The sequence below is a fragment of the Ctenocephalides felis genome, unplaced genomic scaffold, assembly GCF_003426905.1.
Source record: "Ctenocephalides felis isolate EL2017-DRISC unplaced genomic scaffold, ASM342690v1 CF-g0.4_SCAFFOLD_01170, whole genome shotgun sequence".
Lineage (NCBI taxonomy): Eukaryota > Metazoa > Arthropoda > Insecta > Siphonaptera > Pulicidae > Ctenocephalides > Ctenocephalides felis.
Window position 1 is genome coordinate 32,463,917 of NW_020537324.1, and position 18,238 is coordinate 32,482,154.

An 18,238-nucleotide genomic window follows, 5' to 3' on the forward strand; every position below is an offset into this window, starting at 1 on the left:
TCCATCTTCTTCAAGTTTTCTCCAAACTACATTGCACATTTCTCTGACCAGAGCTTTCTCGCCATCATCCATATGATCCATATTTTGGGTCAATTGAGTGTCCAACTGGTAACCTTTAAGTTTATAAAATTTTACCCTGAGATTTTTTTAAGGAGCAATATGCTAGTACAACTATGTTGCTTCAAATATTTAATAGCACATAATCCCCTAATCTTGCAAGTCTGTGCTTGTAGATTATGCATGGAATTTCAAACAAAACGACTTTTCTTAATTCTTTCTGGAATTTGCACATGTTGTCAGTTATTTTATTTAATAGTTTCACTAAAAATTGTGGCTGGCACTTTGAATCAAAAACCAATATGAACAGAAGTTTGGTAGTTTACAAAATAGCTATTTTGTTTATTTTCACCTAGGTGATGAGATCTTTATAAAATTCGCAAAATCTAGCTTGAAATATTTAATGTTGATCCTATTCATCTCCTAGTCAAAGCATCGAAGGAAAATAACTGCACTAACAATAAGCGACGACTCCATGAAGTACACATAAATGTTGTTCTGTAATAACATGATTGTACGTGTTTTTTTAATAAAAATATAAATTTATTGTTCAATGTTAATTAAATATTCAAAGTCCAAGATCTTTGCATGAACGCGGAAGCACGCCATTCCGGGAATTTGTCACTTTTGATTTATTTGTAATATATAAGTAGAGTCAAAATTATCATTGTAAACCAGTGATGTCTTAAGAGAGAATCTAGTCAAGTGATGATGTCTTAAGAGAGTAGTCTTAGAATATCTTACGAGAAGATTAGGTCTGTCGGAATTGTAATAAGAAGAAATAAATAAAGTGTATAATACTACAAGTGAATTTTATATTGGAAGCCAGAAGTCTATCTCTTTCAGCTAATATCTTACTGAAAGGGCTCATTATTCCGAAGAGACCTATTTATCAAACCATTAACTCAAACTTACTTCTACTGCTCGACCCAAGGCACCAGGGAAGGGTTGGACGGACTTATTACCCAATTGGATAAAGAATCTACCATTGATCTGGAGTGTGGATCTATCAACATTGGACCCCAACCCATACCTAGACCTACTACCAACTACCTATATCATTTCAATGTATACAGCATAAACAGTACCATTTACTTCAAAACAACATAAATATCACATTATTATATTAAAGCATTATACAGATTGTCATCATATACCCTATGGAAAAATATACCCTCAAAAGCATAATCAAATAATGTTTTTAAAATATACCTTGATGCATGGGAAGGTGGTTACTCAGCAAGGCAGTGTTTAGCTGATGATTTTCCGAAGATTCCAAACCTTCTCTTACTTCTAATACTTGTAAGGCCCGAACCACTGCCTCGGGTCGACCAGCTAAGCTGGTTCGCTGTTTATTTGCTGGTTCTGTTGAGTGGAAATCGGCGCAGTGCCGAGTCGTTCTGCCTCGAGTTGTCGAACGCGTGATTCAAGACTACGAACGTATCTGCAGAAACCGATTGCTAATTGATTTCTCAAAAATATTCTAGACTTGAATCTACATTGAGTGTTTACACAAGAATGGAATTGTTACAAATTGAATGATTGACATGCGTTAGATACGTTTCGTACTGCCTGTTACTCCATCCCACTTCTGATTACATCCTTATTTTAAAAATGATCATTTTTAACTTCATCAGTAATACAACATAAAATTTCATCTTGTCTACGCCTTTGCTGCGAAATATTCTAATCCATTAAAATTTTATCGAAGTATCACAATTTGTATGTGTAATACATAGATTGGATGTAAAAGTTCAATACTCCACTTGCTACTAACAATTTTTCACGGATGGTATTTATTTTAAAATAGATATAAGTGTTAATGTTTGAATTGCATAAACAAATATTGGTAATTTCATGAATTCTTCATAGTTATCCTAATAGATTACATTCTCATACAATCTTCGATGACTGCATCAATCTTCATAAATTTTCAACTAGTATAGTTGAAGTCTTTCTCAAAGTGGTCGATTTCGCCCCCCATTGGACGATCGTACTATCCAGGAGAGCGGTAAGAGGCCCCTAACTAATTTTTTTTTACATGTACACACTGTTTTAAGCAGCATTTTATTTGCTCTCACTGGTAAAATTTTCTAATTTAGAATGTAAGGTTACATCAACTAATATAGCACACTATAACTATATCATTAAAATTAAAAAAGTTTTTTAGAGATTATATAGGTATAAAAAAATGTTAGGAGAGCGCTACAAAAATTTTGATCTTCAAAGGGGGCGTTGGAAGAAATAAGTTTGAGAAACGCAGAACTATACCTTATTTGAATTAAAATGATTCATGGTTTTTAAATTTAGTAAAAAATCATCACAAATAGCTTGGCTTAAATCAAAGTATTCAACATCGGCAACTTATCAATAATATTATAAATAACGATTTTCTTTCAAATTTCAGCATTGCTCTTCCTCAGCTAATGTAAAAAGCACATTGAGCCGAGTCAATGGAATTTATTGTTAAAACAATGTGTATGTTATTTATATAAGGTAATAATATTCTAATTTGTTTTCTTAAAAACAATAGATAATCGGGCCTGAAGCAAATATTACGCATTACGGGCATGACTTTTATTTATACAAAACTAGCAAACCCGACGAACTCCGTTTTGCCACCAGATGGTTTAGTGAGAAAGATGAAGAAATTTTTTGTTTGTTTTATATTTGAAAAGGAAAAAAATGATTTTATTGCACAACAGTAATGAGTTTATTTCGATTACAAAAATGAAGTGTTTTTTAGTTAAACTTCTCTAAGTAAATGAAAGTGAATCCGCAAATTATCCGTTTCTTTGAAGTGCTCTTTGGTAAACCACATTTTTTGTTTTTTGATCTGACGTTAACACAAACAAAGCGGATGGTTTTCCAACTCGTGAGCAGGCAACGTATAACTGCCCATGTGAAAAACAATGATTTTCTAAATGGCACGATGCCATGCACCACTAATTTTCTTAGCTATAAACCTTGAGACCTTTCGAGAAATCGGTTCGTGCGTTCTGGAGTTAAATCATCAGCAAGGAAAACCCGACTTATTTTTATATATATGTAGATAATCTATTTGAAATTAAAACATAAAATTATTTTTGTAATAAACTGTACACTTTGTGGAAAATACTCACAAACGCTACGCCAGCTTGAACAACTTTGACACGACATTTTCGAATCTAAATCGTAAGTTAAGAGGATTAAGGAAAAAATACCGCCTGTTCATCTCGCAAATTATAAAAGATACGTATTAAAGTAAAATGATAAAAATTTAGATTTTTTGGGAAAATAAAATGAATAATAAATGTTTATTATAATGAAAAATAAAATAATGCACATGCCATTTTCAACAAAAACATTTGACATCATTCACATAATTGTTACCTCATAGTTTGATCGCTAAAAGCACTTCTAGAGTGCAAATCTCTTCTTTCCCTTCCGCCCGTTTGCGGTCCACCGTTATTTCCTGGGGCGTTTGATGAGCAGTGCGGCGGCGGCAGCGGTGGTGGCGGAGGAGGTTCATCAGCATTCGTACTACTGCTGCTCCCATCTCCATCATCTCTTAAGACAGCACCTGATCCGCCGCCACTGGACTGATTAGCAGATTGCGATGACCGGCACCTGCTGGTAATTAAAATTTTACAATTAAGAGATATTTCACATGAGTTTAATAATCTTTTATTTTTGAAAAAAAAAATTATAAAAAGCTCTTCGATTCTAATAGATTTATCAGTATCGTTATTATTAATCGAAAATATAAAATCGAAAATATTTTTTTGCATATTTTCACGTTTCGGAGGTTTCTGAACATTTTAGCACGCCTTAGAAAAAATAGATGTGCGTATGTGTGAGTGTATGTATGTGTGGATACAATTTTTCGTCCACGTTTTCGAGAGCACGGATCAACCGATTTGAATGAATTAAAAAGCAATCAATTCTCATTTACAGGGACGTGCTGATAAGTATTTTGCAAATGCAGTTCCAGGAGTTTCGGAGATATGAGCAAAAATGGCAGTTATTGAACGGATCTAGTTAAAAAAACATTTTATTAGTGCTGACACTGTGAAGAAATTATTAATTTAAAAAGTTTTTTTTATTTCAAAATTTCATTTTTTTTATTACCAATTAAAGAAAGTAAAATTATTTGGGTTTCAATTTTAACTAGCGCTATTTAAAATTTATCTAAAATTTCATTACGGTAGGGGAAGTTCCAGCAATTTGCCTTAAGGCTCGATGTCATGCACGGTATTTATTATTTTATAATAAATACCGAATTTCTAGGAATGGTAGTAATAATTAAAAAACTAAAACTGTCAAACTTCTATTTTAATGATATTTTTACCATTATAAAAAAAATAAAATGCAAAACTACGGAATTATACATCGTAGATGTTAATTTTTCCTAAAGGCAGCGGTTTTCAACCTGTGGGACACCAGATGATCTGAGAAACTTATCGAAAATAATCCAACATTTGATATTAAAAAATATACAAAAAATAAGCAGCTTTTATACATATTTTATAAAATATTGCATACTTATTTGTGGTCTGATAATGATTATTATAAAATTAAATTGTTGAATAAATTAAGGGGAAGCGCAACAATTTTTTATTAGAGCAGGAGGGCGCGGTGCCAAAATGGTTGAAAATCACTGTCTTAAGGTAAACTACTTTTTAAGGGACTATTTTTCTACTCTGAAAGTAAGTAGAGAAACTTTATTCTGAAAAATGATCCTTAATCCCATCATTATTGTAAATAATTTAAAGATATGGGACAAAATAAGCTAATTATGCTAACATTAATTTCTTTTTTCTCTAATTACTTACCTACAGCCGGCTCCTCCATTTGCAGATCGTTCTTCATCAAGATATAGGCACAATTCTTTTAGTTCTAAGTTGTCTCTAATTAATTCCTGCTGCTTATCATCTAACTGACGAAGTTTACTTTGATATGCCGCAACCTGAATAGTTAAATGTATTAATTAGTATGATAACTGAAAAATCAAAAAATGTTTTTCATAACTTTTATGAGTATTTAGTAAAACTATGCATTTATAAGTAGAACTCCTCCCTAAAGTATTCTATAAACACTATATATAAGCACTATATTTAATTACATTCTGTCTAATGTGAAAATAAAGGCCCAAGAAAAATACAGAATAATAATTCGTTCAAGAAGTTTATACATCTGTAAATAGTCGCACCACGATTATTCTATGTCTAAAAGTTGCATAGGCTAGCGGCGACAGCTAAATGCTACAGAAAAATACGATTCGATACATTATTTTCATGTTATTATTTAAGTTTTTTGATTTTAGAAAATAAAGTAAAAATATAATAAGGAAACTAGTATTTAATATATCGGTATTTAAATTGGCAACAAAATATTGTGGAATTCACAATGTATACGGTCAGCATGTTTCACATTTGAATTTAATAATGTATTGAATATATTTATCAATAAAAGAATAACAAAATAGATAAAATATGAATGATAAAATGACGAAATACAATATCATACTTCTTGTCTCATAACGCTGGCAGTGTATCTGCCAAATCTCTGCCATTCTCGAGCTAATTTTCTGCCCTTCTGACGATCATCGTCCAGAAAGCAGCAAAGGTCACGAAGTTCCTAGAATAAAGATCAATAATTTCAATTGCAAATCGCAAGTTAAATAAAAATTTATAATACTTTTAAAACTACATATATTAAAGACATTACACAATATTAAAATTACATATGCAAAAACTGTACCTGATTGTCATCAGTCAGTCTTCTATTAGCTTCTTTAAGAGCTCTTACTTCATTTGCAAGAGCTTGAAGCTGCTGTCGAACTTGTTCATTCCCGTTAGGTGCATTAGGAATCCTCTGTAAAGGTGGTCCCTGCATCTGTAAAATGTCACCACCGTTATTTACACTTCGAACCTAGAATAATTATACTTCATTCAAAATAATTTCTCTATTAACCGAATAACGCTTTTGAAATAATGTAAAAGCAACAATTATTTCGTTCATCAGCAAAACGTAACACCTAAGCTAAAAATGCCACGATGTTAAAAACGTGTGCAAAATAAAACCTTAAGACAGATACTAAACGCATCCAATGATGGCGCAAACTGGTTCCAAAATCCAACAAGGCAGTAACTGTAACTACTAAAGTGGCGGATAAAAAAATCTTTTACGAATAATTAAGATTACCAAAGAAGTATAATAGAAGCTATTATTATAATATTATAATATTATTAAAATCATTTGTGAAATCCTCATTCATTAAACTATTTGTTATTCACCTGCACAGCATGGTCTACGCCCTCGTGGGACCTCCGAGACACAAACTTAAGCATGTCGTTTTGCTGGTGATGTAATGAAGCCGAAGGCTGATTAGGTGGAATTCGACGTTGGTCTAAATCTTCACTGGAGGCCCTTCCACTGGAGGGTACCAGACTCTGTCGATGAGGCAGTCGACTGTTGTAACCAGCCTGATGTATCGGTGCCTTCAATGGTATCTGGTGAAGATAAAATACGTATATTATTTTACATGAAATGCATGTTTTGATTATCTATTATATAAAAATAAGTCGGGTTTTCCTTCCTGACGATATAACTCCAGAACGCACACACCGATTTCGACGAGTTTGCATTCGGTGGAAAGGTCTCGGACTCTGTGAAGTTTATAGCAAAGAAAATTGAAGAAAGATTTCAACAGAAAAGCGGAAAACACTTTTACTTTTTCACATACAGCGTCATCTCTGATACTTAGCATGTACTTTCAACTAATATTTTGTGTTTGATAGCTACTCATTGTTCTCTGCTCAGTTAATTTCATGTGACAAACCGCCTACTGTGAAATTGTGCAAAAAAAGTAAAAAAAATAAGTTATTCGTTTCAATTGGAAACCATCGAATCAATCACGTGTATTGTGCAAATTTTTATTCAATTTCAACGGCAGGCAATTTTTTCTTCATCTTTTAATCACCAAACGGTGGTGAAATGGAGTTCGCTAGTTATTTATAAAATTTAATAAGTGGTGCATTGCTGTAGAAAAAAAGCTGAAAAAAATTCAAATGTGAATCAGTGAAATTAAAATACATATATGAATTATTTTATATTATATTATATTGAAATTTATCATATTCTGTAATGAATTTGAATATTATTGAATCTCATTCCATATTCTAAAATTATACTGGACTATGGCCTATCTATATTTGAAACATCTTTATTAAAGTTATCAAATGTTATTGATATAGTTTAATGTAATGCAGCAAAGCAGCAAACCACGAGAATCAAACTTATATTTCTTCAAAAAATATAGTTTCCAAAAAAACGACAAACGTACGCTTTTAGGTCAGTTGAAATCTTTTTCTTTGTCAATTTCATATGCAAGATAAAATAACATTAAAATCATTTAGCTAAAGTTAGAATATTATTAGAATGTCTATAGAAAACTTAGGAATTTAATGTGCATTTGTCATACGCTCATATTTTAACAATTTTATCACATTTTCCTGCATGTCGCCAATTGCTTGATATATAATATATTACAACTATGAGACATTTGAGTAAAACATTAAACCAATCTGGACCTACGGAATTGAGCTCTGGGGATGTGCTTACAAATCAAATACAGCTATAATGCAGAGAACTCAGTCAAAAATTTGACGTAGAATTCTTAATTCTCCGTGGTACGTGACAAATGAAACCATTCTCAGCGACCTCAACATGAAAACGGTGCAATTAACGTAAAAAGAATTCAAGTAAAAATACAAACGCAAACTGGACTCACATTTGAACCCATTAATAGTTGACATCACTCAACCTTTTGGCATAAGGAGATTGAAACGACAATGCCCTTTAGACCTAGTCTTAGATTAGGTCTAATATAATATTATCATATTAATTGTTAAACTGAGAAGATCTCATTGGAGTTCTTCTTAGGCATCGCTCTTAAATATTGTCAATTTAGCTCATAGGAATCTTTATGCATTTCTGATTGCTAAATAAAACAGAGTAAAAAAATGTGTAAATAAATTATTTTAAAATATTAATCGAAATTAATTACAGTGTTATAAACTTTTAATATATATTTATTAACTTTCCGTAGGGTAAGTGATTGATTAGTTTTTGGCAAAAGTCGGTTCAGCCGTTTCGGAGATATGAAGCAGAGTGCAGAAAATGGAAATTATATTTCTGAGAAACAAAGCATTCGACTTGAATGATTCAAAAAACATTCAATTTGTAATGATGGGAAGAACTGATGATTAGTCTTTGGCAAAGACAGGTCCAGCCGTTTCGGAGATACGGAGCTAAATGGCAGTTTTGAGAGAACAAAACATCCGATTTGAATTATTATTCTTTTGCTTGTATTAACGAAACGATTATTTTAAAAAAATATTAATATTTCTTTTTTCATCACCAAAAAAGTTTTTTTTGAATATCGAAAATAATTCGGATTTTATTTTTAATATTATGTAAAATTTTAGAGCTCTCTTATATACTTAAAATTCACTTATAATAATATATTTAAGACATATTAATTTGCCTTAAGGAACGATGCCATACACCACTTGTTCAATATATTATTTTATTGAAATGACTTACATTTTTACTTCTTTGGCAGCATTGCGTCGCCTACCAATATTTTAATTAAACTGTTAATAAACTAGATACACCACAATGACCACAACAGGAACACCATTGTCAAATTTTATACAAATAAACTTGTTTTATTCAGAAAATACTCGACAGAAAAGGTTATAAATTATGTCATCGTGTCACATAAGAATATTCAACATATTTCGCACGTGTACGCGCACGAATATTACCTATTCTTATTCACAGATTGTATGGACCACTCAGTACATCTGATCGAAAATATTTCAAGGCTACTGAGTAGTTTGTTCAAATCCAAACGTAAAAACAAATTAAGTTGTCTTAAACAGAACCGTTGTTCTTCAATACATCGAGATGTGAGGTACATTAATTTTATTTTTTGAAATTCAATTAGTCGATTTAAATAATGCTCATTACGGATGCGTATAACAAGCATTTACAGGTTTACTTTTTACACTTCAAGATTTGAACATTGAGGTAAAATAGAAAGGAGTGATATACTCGTATTTTAATATCTCACAACTACAACTTGTTATTAAAATTTTGGCAAAATTCAAGCACTATACAGCTTCAAGAGCGTCAATGCTAGATGATTTGGATTCATTTTAAAAGTACAGAATTGTACACTGGTGAGTTTATTAATGAAGCGAAGAATCCACTTTTTCCATTGATTTATGCTTCTTGACATATGCAACTTATTGTTAGAAAAAGAGCTGTCGAAAGTCAAAAATCAAGGCTTCAACCATTATACTTTTGAAAATTCATATAAAAAAAAACGTTCATATCATGATAGAAAAGACGTACTTATTTCTCAGGAAAATGATTTATATAAAATGTATTTAAGGAGCTCAAATAATTAAATACGTTATATATTCGTTTTTGGCAAAAAAAAATCAGTGTCCTATGATCAAATGTACCTTTGTGTCTTACTCGCAATAATTGATCAAAAAATCTTGATACATGTAAGATTGTTTTTTCGAAAACTATCATTCACACAGATATATACAGGGTGTCCCAAAACAATGTCAACCTGAAAGGGGTATAAAAATTGATTCAAACTATCATGAAAACATTAGAACAAAAAATTATTGAATATCGTTTGAAAAGTATCAGCTTTCGATTGAAACCTAGAGCTTTGTTGAAACTTTGACCTTTTTCAGTTATTGTAGATAATTTTTATTTATTTTGTTGAATTTGGCTCCCTTACTATAAATGACATTTCTAGGACTGCAGTCAAAAATAACTAGGTGACGGCGGGAGTACCGCAGGGCTCGATCCTGGGACCGTCACTTTAACGTCTACATCTACGACATCCATCTCCACTGACACTAACACAACTTTACTTACATTTGCTGACGATACTGCCATATATAAATCTTCACAATCAGCTACACTACTGACTACAAAGATACAGGCACACATAGACAAGCTAACTGAATATACTGCTAAATGGCAGATCAGGATCAATCCGCAAAAGACTGATTACACTGACTGATTTGGAAAAACTGAAAGTAATGAGAAATGAAGTTGAGTGGTCCAAAGATGTCAAATACCTTGGTGTGACATACGGGATATTAATCTACTGTGACCTCTCTTGAACCGTAACAGCCGGCTGAGCGTGAAGAACAAGCGGACACTATTAACAAAGTGACTAGACATTACTCCTCTACAAAATACATGAACAGATTGACGTACCGACAATACTCGACTATATAAAGAAGCTCATTGAAATTTTTTTACCAAAAATGTGGGGATCACCCTAATACCAAAATCGCGGGTCTTGACCAATTTAATAAAGACATAGTTTGTTATGGCAAACATGCCATGCCAAACTATATCCTGATCGATCCAAAGCAGCAGATGATATTTGGCTCGTCACTGATTTTCCTTCAAAGCGAATAAATCTTTTGTTTTGTTTTTCTTTTCTTGTGTAATTATTTATTAGTATAATTATTATTATGTGATTTTTTTTGGGGAAAAAATGTTTCTTTCCTTTTTTTGTCACACAATCATGGCATAGCTTTAATAATCTAAATACTTATTGTTTTAATAGAATGACGGATACTATACCTACGTCTAAATATCCGGACGAAATAAAAAATATTATGTATATATTTATATTTATTGAAATTCATTCATTGATTCACACTAAAAATTAATTACAGAATTACCCAATAAGTTATTCAAAATTTTGTAGAATTTAAAAATTTCAAAATGGGTCAACTTTGAAAAGCTAGCCTTTCAAAAAATTTACTAAAGTCAGTCAGCAAGTTTAATCAAAAGTTTGCACATTTATTCAGGATTGTAGAATTCATAATAAGAAAACTCGAAGAAAAGCATAAAAACCAAAGAATTACATGATTTTTTTTTTTAATGATACTATGATCTCGTATCGGCTGTTGACGTTGAGTTCTGGCGGACATCTTGTATATACGCTCATCTTTTTACGTAAATCTCATTGTTCTATATTCTGGATGGTCTTAAAAATTATATTTTAATTAATCTTTCAACACCAATTATACATTCTTACAATAGTCACTCGCTTTCAACACATTTCAACGTATAAGGGAATATACTAATATTTTATTTAACAAAGTAATAACGAATGAAAGTCATCGTCAGTAAAATCATAAATTTCTATCAGAATTAGAATCCTAGATAATATTAGAATATGATATATTCATAGAAATTGATTAGAATTACTACTAACAACAATGATCTGCATCTTACTAATTCAAAATCTGCTGGACTGTTGCCATAGCAGTGCATTATTAGCCGTTAAATTCAAAATATTATAATATATACCTAGGAGTGATGCTAATACAACTTACCCCCTGGGTGGTAGTTTGCTGCGGCCTGATCTGTTTCGATTGATCTTGCGTCACAATAGGGTGTCCTCTTAGAGGTTGCTGTTTAATTAAATGTGGCTGCGGAGGTGGCTGGTACCTCGGAGGTACCTGCTGGTGATGTTGCTGCGTTTGCCCGTCCTGAGGAGGGCCCAAAGCGTTTGGATTCGGTGCGACCTGCGCTTGATACTGCTGAAGCAGTGGTTGCTGCTGTACTATCTGCTGATGGTGGCCGTTCGATGGAATCGGAATACCGGACATGGTCGCAGCAATGTTATTTTAACTCTTGAAAGGCATAGTTTGGTCATGCGTGGAGATAGGATTTCTGTGAAATATTATTATAAATTAATATCACATTATCAAGATGTAATCAGCCTTAATGCAAGTTGCAAGTTCCCGAAATGTGTAATAATTGACTTAATCAACCGAAATTGGGATTTATATATTTAGATAAATCATGTGCGTAGTCCTTGATATTATTTATTGATTTAAACTAGCTGTAAGTGGAATTCTATCTTAAGGCAATTAAGGCATCGTGCCTTAATGCAAATTGCTGGAACTTTCTTTACCGCAATTCAAAATTCGAGTAATTAAAAATAATCAATAATAATCAATAAAAGTTGATCAATGATTTGAAACTTTCAATAAAATTTCGAACCGTATTAAATCATTCTATCTTAAATCATTTATTTTGAAATATTTTGGAAATTCTGAACTTTATTTCAAAGTAATCGTACTGCTTTAACTGCATAAAGACGAAATATCGAAGCGCGTAAGCGCCGCGTCGCCCTCTAACGCGTAAACATTGGTACGAAACCCACAGGAATGTAAACAAAATTTATACTTATTACTAAAATCTCTATAAAATATCTGATACTTTGATGTGCATATGTCTAATGATCATTTTTGACCGCCAAATGGCTTTTTTGTTACTTTTTTCACTAGATCTCCGAAACCGCTAGACCTGCCTTCATGAAAATCAGCGCTTCATCTTGTTAATATAAGTAAAATGTTTTTTGAATTATGCAAATCGGACGCTCCGTTCTCTTAAAAATTGAGTTACCGTTTTTGGCACTTTTTGCCCCATATCTTCGGAACGGCTAGACCTGCATTCGCCAATAACTAATCAGCACGTCTCCTTATCAATACAAATCGAATGTTTTTTGAATTATTCAAATCACTTCATTCGTGTTCCCGAAATCGTCGACGAAAATTTGTATGCGCACACACATACACACACGCACACACACATCACACACACACACATGCATCCATGTTTTCTAAGGTATGCCAAAATATTCAGAAACCTCTGAAACGTAAAGATATATAACAATTTTCATTTTCGATTTTTTTGCGATTATATAACTTACCCTACGGAAAGTTAAAAATCATAGAAATTTATTTTTTCAACAATTAATTACAAGACCTTGTGTCAGCGAATCTTTACCAAAAGCTAATCAGTTGCTTTCCAAACTAATTTTTTTCTCTTTGCTGCAACTTACAAAGAAACGGCTTTGCTGATCGTCTCACAAAACTGACAAACGTTAGTCCTTATCGATTTACACTGAACGGCTTTTAAATTTTTGAAAACGGCCCACCCGTTTTTGAGAAATCGTCGACGAACATACTTTTTCCAAATTTGGTCTCATTCGATTCAGAATGGCTTAAAACGTGGAGAAAACAAAAAAATAGCTAATTGGATTTTTTGACGAAAACAAACTTCTCCTTCGGGAAGTTAATAAAAAAAATCTATCGTTTGCTATTATTGACTCTTTTAAGTATTTCTTAATGCTGATAAGTTCGCGGAAAAATTAAATTTAATAGAAACCTTCAAGAAAGCACACCGTTTATGATCAAGACCTACATTAAATTTTATAGTCTAATCGTTGGAAATCGAATCAAGATTCAATCACCTTTCTAAAGATCGGTAAATAAAATTATGAAATAACAGCTGCAATATGCAGCCAATACAAAATATAAATTTCATAGACACATTTTTTACTATACATCAGAAGAGTTGGAGTAATTATTAATTTAATTTATTTTTTGTAAAATTATTTTTTTAAACTGAATTTACATTTTTATGTCCTATTTTTTATTGTTTACATCTTTGCCAGGGTTCATCCTTTGTAGCCCACCCCCATGTAAGCTATTATATACAAAAACATCTGTTGAATCTACCTTAAAAATAATAATATATTTTAACGTATTATTATTAAATAACGTATACTTAAAAATTATATTAAAGTCTCGTGAACTGAACAAGAGTGCTTACAGCCAAAAAAAAATAAAAACGAATGAAAATTCTTTTGTTATAGATTTTTGAATATGGTTGTTTATATCCTGAAAGCTTGATTTAATGTGATAGCTGGATACACAACTTTTGCCCTTTACTTTCAAATATTGGTAAAACAAATCCAAACTTTACTAGTTTTTGAGTTATTGATGGTTGGCCTATTTACCTGCGGACCTTTATGCCCCGTCTACCCTAAGAGAAAATTTGTGTAATACTTCTGTAGCATATGCAAGTTTAATGAGTTATTTATTTCGGTGCTTTCAAAATTCATTCTAAACTAATTGATACAATTCCTACAAAGTATTGATTGAATTAAAATCATTTAAAATAATCATTGGATTCAATTTGCTTCTCCATATATTTCATTAGTTAACTTTAGAGAACTATCTCTGGTTAATTTAGAACAAGGAGTGCTGTGACAGACTAAACGACATATGCGGATATGTATATTTAGCCGAATATATTATGCAGTCCGTCTGATATATCTAATTGTAGGAAAAGTAAATACAATTTAAAAACTAGTTGGTTTGGTATTTAGCCTTGAGGCAAGTTACATGAACTTCCCGATATGTTTAAATAATCGACTTAATCAATAAAAAATGTGTAAATAATATCTTTATCAATCCTACTTTGAAAAAAACGATAATAATTTTAGCAAACTTTGACGAATTTGTAAAATTAAACTACTTGTCGTAAGGCCATAATTTACAGTAAGTTCTGTAAGACCATGATGTATATCGCCAAAAAAAGTGACATGAAAATCGGCTTAAATTTTTTTTCAACAGTTAATTACAAGAAAACGGCTCGGTAGATTTTCACCTCAAATTAATCAGTACCATTCCCAACTAATATCTTTCGAACAGTTTTTGATATTTTAAATCGGTTCGGTAGGATGAGCTTAAATGTCGACGAAATTTAACACTTTTTTTCAACAGTTAATTACAGAAAACGGCTCGGTAGATTTTCACCTAAAATTAATCAGTATCATTCCCAACTAATATTTTTCGAACAGTTTTTTATTTTTTAAAATCGGTTCGGTAGGATGAGCTTAAATGTGTACGAAAAGTTTTTTCGAATTACAAAGAAACGGCTTGTCAGATCGTTGCACAAAACTGACAAACGATAGTCCTCACCGAAATACATCAAACGGCTTTTAAATTTCTAAAATCGGTTCAGGCGTTTTTGAGAAAACGTCGATCAAAAGTCTAATTTTGACAAATGCCAAAAAGACCATACTGATTTTTGCAAACTTTGACGAATTTTTAAAGCTGAACCAGTTGTCGTAGGGCCGTAACATTTTAGTATGATCTAGAAGACTATGGTATCTATCGTCAAAAAAATAATCATAAAATCGTCGAAATTTTTTTTTAAAAACTTTATTACAAGAAAACGGCCCGGCCGATCTCTACCAAAACTAATCAGCACGATTCCCAACCAATATCTTTCGAACGGTTTTTGAATTTTCAAAATCGATTCAGAATTGCGGGCTAAACGTAGACGAAAATTTTTCACTTTTCTGCCATTTATAAGAAACGGCTTGGCCGATCGTCGCACAAAACTGACAAACAATAGTTCTCGTCGAGATACATCGAATGGCTTTTAAATTTTGGAATCGACCCAGCCGTTTACGAGAAAACGTCGATTTACGGCAAAAATCTGTTCACATACACACACACACACACACACATACTTTTTCCAAATTTGGTCTCATTCGATTCAGAATGGCTTGAAACGTCGAGAAAACATAAAATTAGCGAATCGGATTTTTTGATGAAAACATAAACTCTCCTTCGGGAAGTTAATAAATATCAGTCGTTGCAAAATGTTGCCATAGTTTTTCTAAACTAAGTTCATTGTCTAATGCATGTGTGAAATAGTTCATAAAACAATCATCATTAATTCGCTCGTATTACAAAATAATTACGAAATCATTGCAGATGCGTGACTGGTAACCAGTTTCTCACAATCCGTAATTAAAAACAAATTCTAACCATTAATTATATTTTAGTATTTTTCTTTATTAAGATAATATGTTCAAATCCACAATATAATTAAGATAAGAACTCCGACGCATTACTACATGCGTGTTCATTAGCTACCTGTAACTTTATATTTATTGCAAATTGAATATGAGAAAATAAATGTACTAGACACGCATCTAACAAGTATTCTTTAATAAAAGTTCCTCACAAAATGCTGAACAGAAATGAAATCGTAATATTGTATTTAAAATATAAATGATTAAACACTAATTTATTATTCATAATATTTTAACCGAATTTTCTAAAATGGTGTTTGTAAACTAGATTTTTTTTATTATATTTTTAACAGCAATCAGAACCTTACGTTCTATGAGCTGTTGGGCTGAAACTTCTCCTTACTTCGTATTTTTAGATGGTAACCCAATGGTTAATCCATCCATATTTGATGATTTTTATTATTAGAATTAATCTAATAGGGCTGACTTTTTATTGGTGCAGCTATGCCGGGTAAGGGCTATTTTCACTTGGAAACATATTGCTATCTTCATTTCTAAGTGAAAATCGTTGTCACTGCTGCCTGACAACAGGCTGCTCGAAGTGGGTATCGAACCCTTTGCAACAAGTCCCGTCGCTCTTAACCGCTTACCTACGGGCAAGCCCTGTAAACTAGATTATCGTAAAGTGCTTGTTATAAAAATGAACCAATATAAACCGACTAACTATAGCCATTTTGGGACTGATTCTGCCGCATAACAGTCCAATGTTATGGCAAGGCCATGTTACGGCCCAAGTTCCATACATGGTACTGAATCATACTGAATACTGTCAAAATGTCATGTATTTGCTGTGCATTCAGGCATTTTACACATAAACTGCAACGTCATTCGTATGTTATAAAGCTGTGTCAGAAACACCATGTTATCTAAAATCGTTTTTTTGACATGTGTGCGGTATCTAGGTTAGATTTTCTATGTGACCATAACATTGGGATGTCATGCGGCAGAATCGGTCCATTTAAATGACAATATTATGAGTGATGAATGAAATAATTTAATACATTATCAAATCAGGTTCAGAATAAATTAATTCCGTAATAAATATGCACTTTATACTCGGTTGTATAAACAAACTTAGGGGCCTCCGGTAAAATAGACCGTAAAATAGACCGTAATATAGCTTTCTTAAAGTACTAATAACTGTCAAAATGCTTTATAATTGCTGTGCGATCGCTTTACACATAAAACCTAACTTCATGTATGTGTTATAAATGCACATCAGAAAGATGCAGTTACGATTTTTTTTATCTATGGTTACCAAAGCATTTTTCTTGACCTTTGTGCGTTTTATAGGGTAGATTTTATATCTGAAGCACCTGACTGCACAGCAACTACATAGCATTTTGATAGTTTTCACTACCATTTTATCGAAATTCCAAACGAACAAACACATACATCCATTTTTTCTAACGCATGCCAAAATATTCAAAAACCTCCAAACGTAAAAATATGTAAAAAAAAATATTTTCGATTTTTTGCGATTACTATAATTTACCCTACGGGAAATTAAAAACTAACTAGACATCCCCATAGCTTAACTATGAAGAAATTTAAAAAAAAAACGAAAATGTTAATCACCTGTTTTAAATTATGTTTAATCAAATAAATCAAATATGCAGTTATATGCTATAATTACTGCGGATAGTGGATGTTAGTTTTTAAATTTATTTCCCTGCGTCATGAATAGTTTGACTCAATGTCGAAAGTAGTCAAATAATCAACCAAATAATAAATAAATTTAATATAGCGATTTAAATATAGTAGAAAAAAATTATATATCTAAGAACTATATCCCAGGATGTCGTTTTTTTACCAAGGGTGTAGCTACCGCCGTGTCTCCTTAACAATTATAAGGTGACTCTCAAGCTCAAGCCAAATTGAGCAAGCGAAAATTAATAAAACTGAACTAATATTCTCCATTTTTTTAATTAAAAAAGGACCAAAGCAAAAAGTTGTTCAAGAAAACTATAGAAAAACTGAAGTCGTCATAAACTTTTACTGATTTATTCTATACATAGTTTGCTGAAAAAAGGCTTCGTAATTTAAACTGTTTATACAAATTTTGGAAACATTGCAGATAGATAATTATGATGAATAAAGAATTATTTTAATTGTATGCATTTTTTATTTTGTAAGAAATATTTGCCCTTTCTAAGGGTTTCAATAAAACTGTTTACAGTGATAAAAGTACAAAAAAGAATAAAATATAAAATTATTTTTTTTAATTATTATTAGCTTTAAAAAAAGTCGTTGGAATTTTGCTTAGAAAATAAAAATGTGAGGAATTTGATTAACAACTTTTTGGTTAGGCTATATAAAAGTACCTGATTTTTTATTGCCAAAAATACTGTTGTCATAAGCACAGCATGTTTGAGACAAAAACTGTGTCATGGATAAAAC

General features: G+C 31.8%; 1 protein-coding gene across 1 annotated transcript in view; it reads right to left on the reverse strand.

The window, feature by feature from the left end:
* Nucleotides 1-1,392: 1,392 nt before the first annotated feature.
* Nucleotides 1,393-18,238, reverse strand: part of LOC113367100 (coiled-coil domain-containing protein 85C-like) — a 26,391-nt gene continuing 9,545 nt past the window's right edge. The window contains exons 2-8 of the mRNA XM_026608728.1: nucleotides 11,490-11,829; nucleotides 6,336-6,551; nucleotides 5,800-5,934; nucleotides 5,566-5,676; nucleotides 4,872-5,005; nucleotides 3,430-3,669; nucleotides 1,393-1,501 (exon numbers count right to left, since the gene is read on the reverse strand). Of these exons, the coding sequence (XP_026464513.1) occupies nucleotides 1,393-1,501; nucleotides 3,430-3,669; nucleotides 4,872-5,005; nucleotides 5,566-5,676; nucleotides 5,800-5,934; nucleotides 6,336-6,551; nucleotides 11,490-11,765 (1,221 nt within the window). The 5' untranslated portion in view covers nucleotides 11,766-11,829. The remainder of the gene's footprint in view (nucleotides 1,502-3,429; nucleotides 3,670-4,871; nucleotides 5,006-5,565; nucleotides 5,677-5,799; nucleotides 5,935-6,335; nucleotides 6,552-11,489; nucleotides 11,830-18,238) is intronic.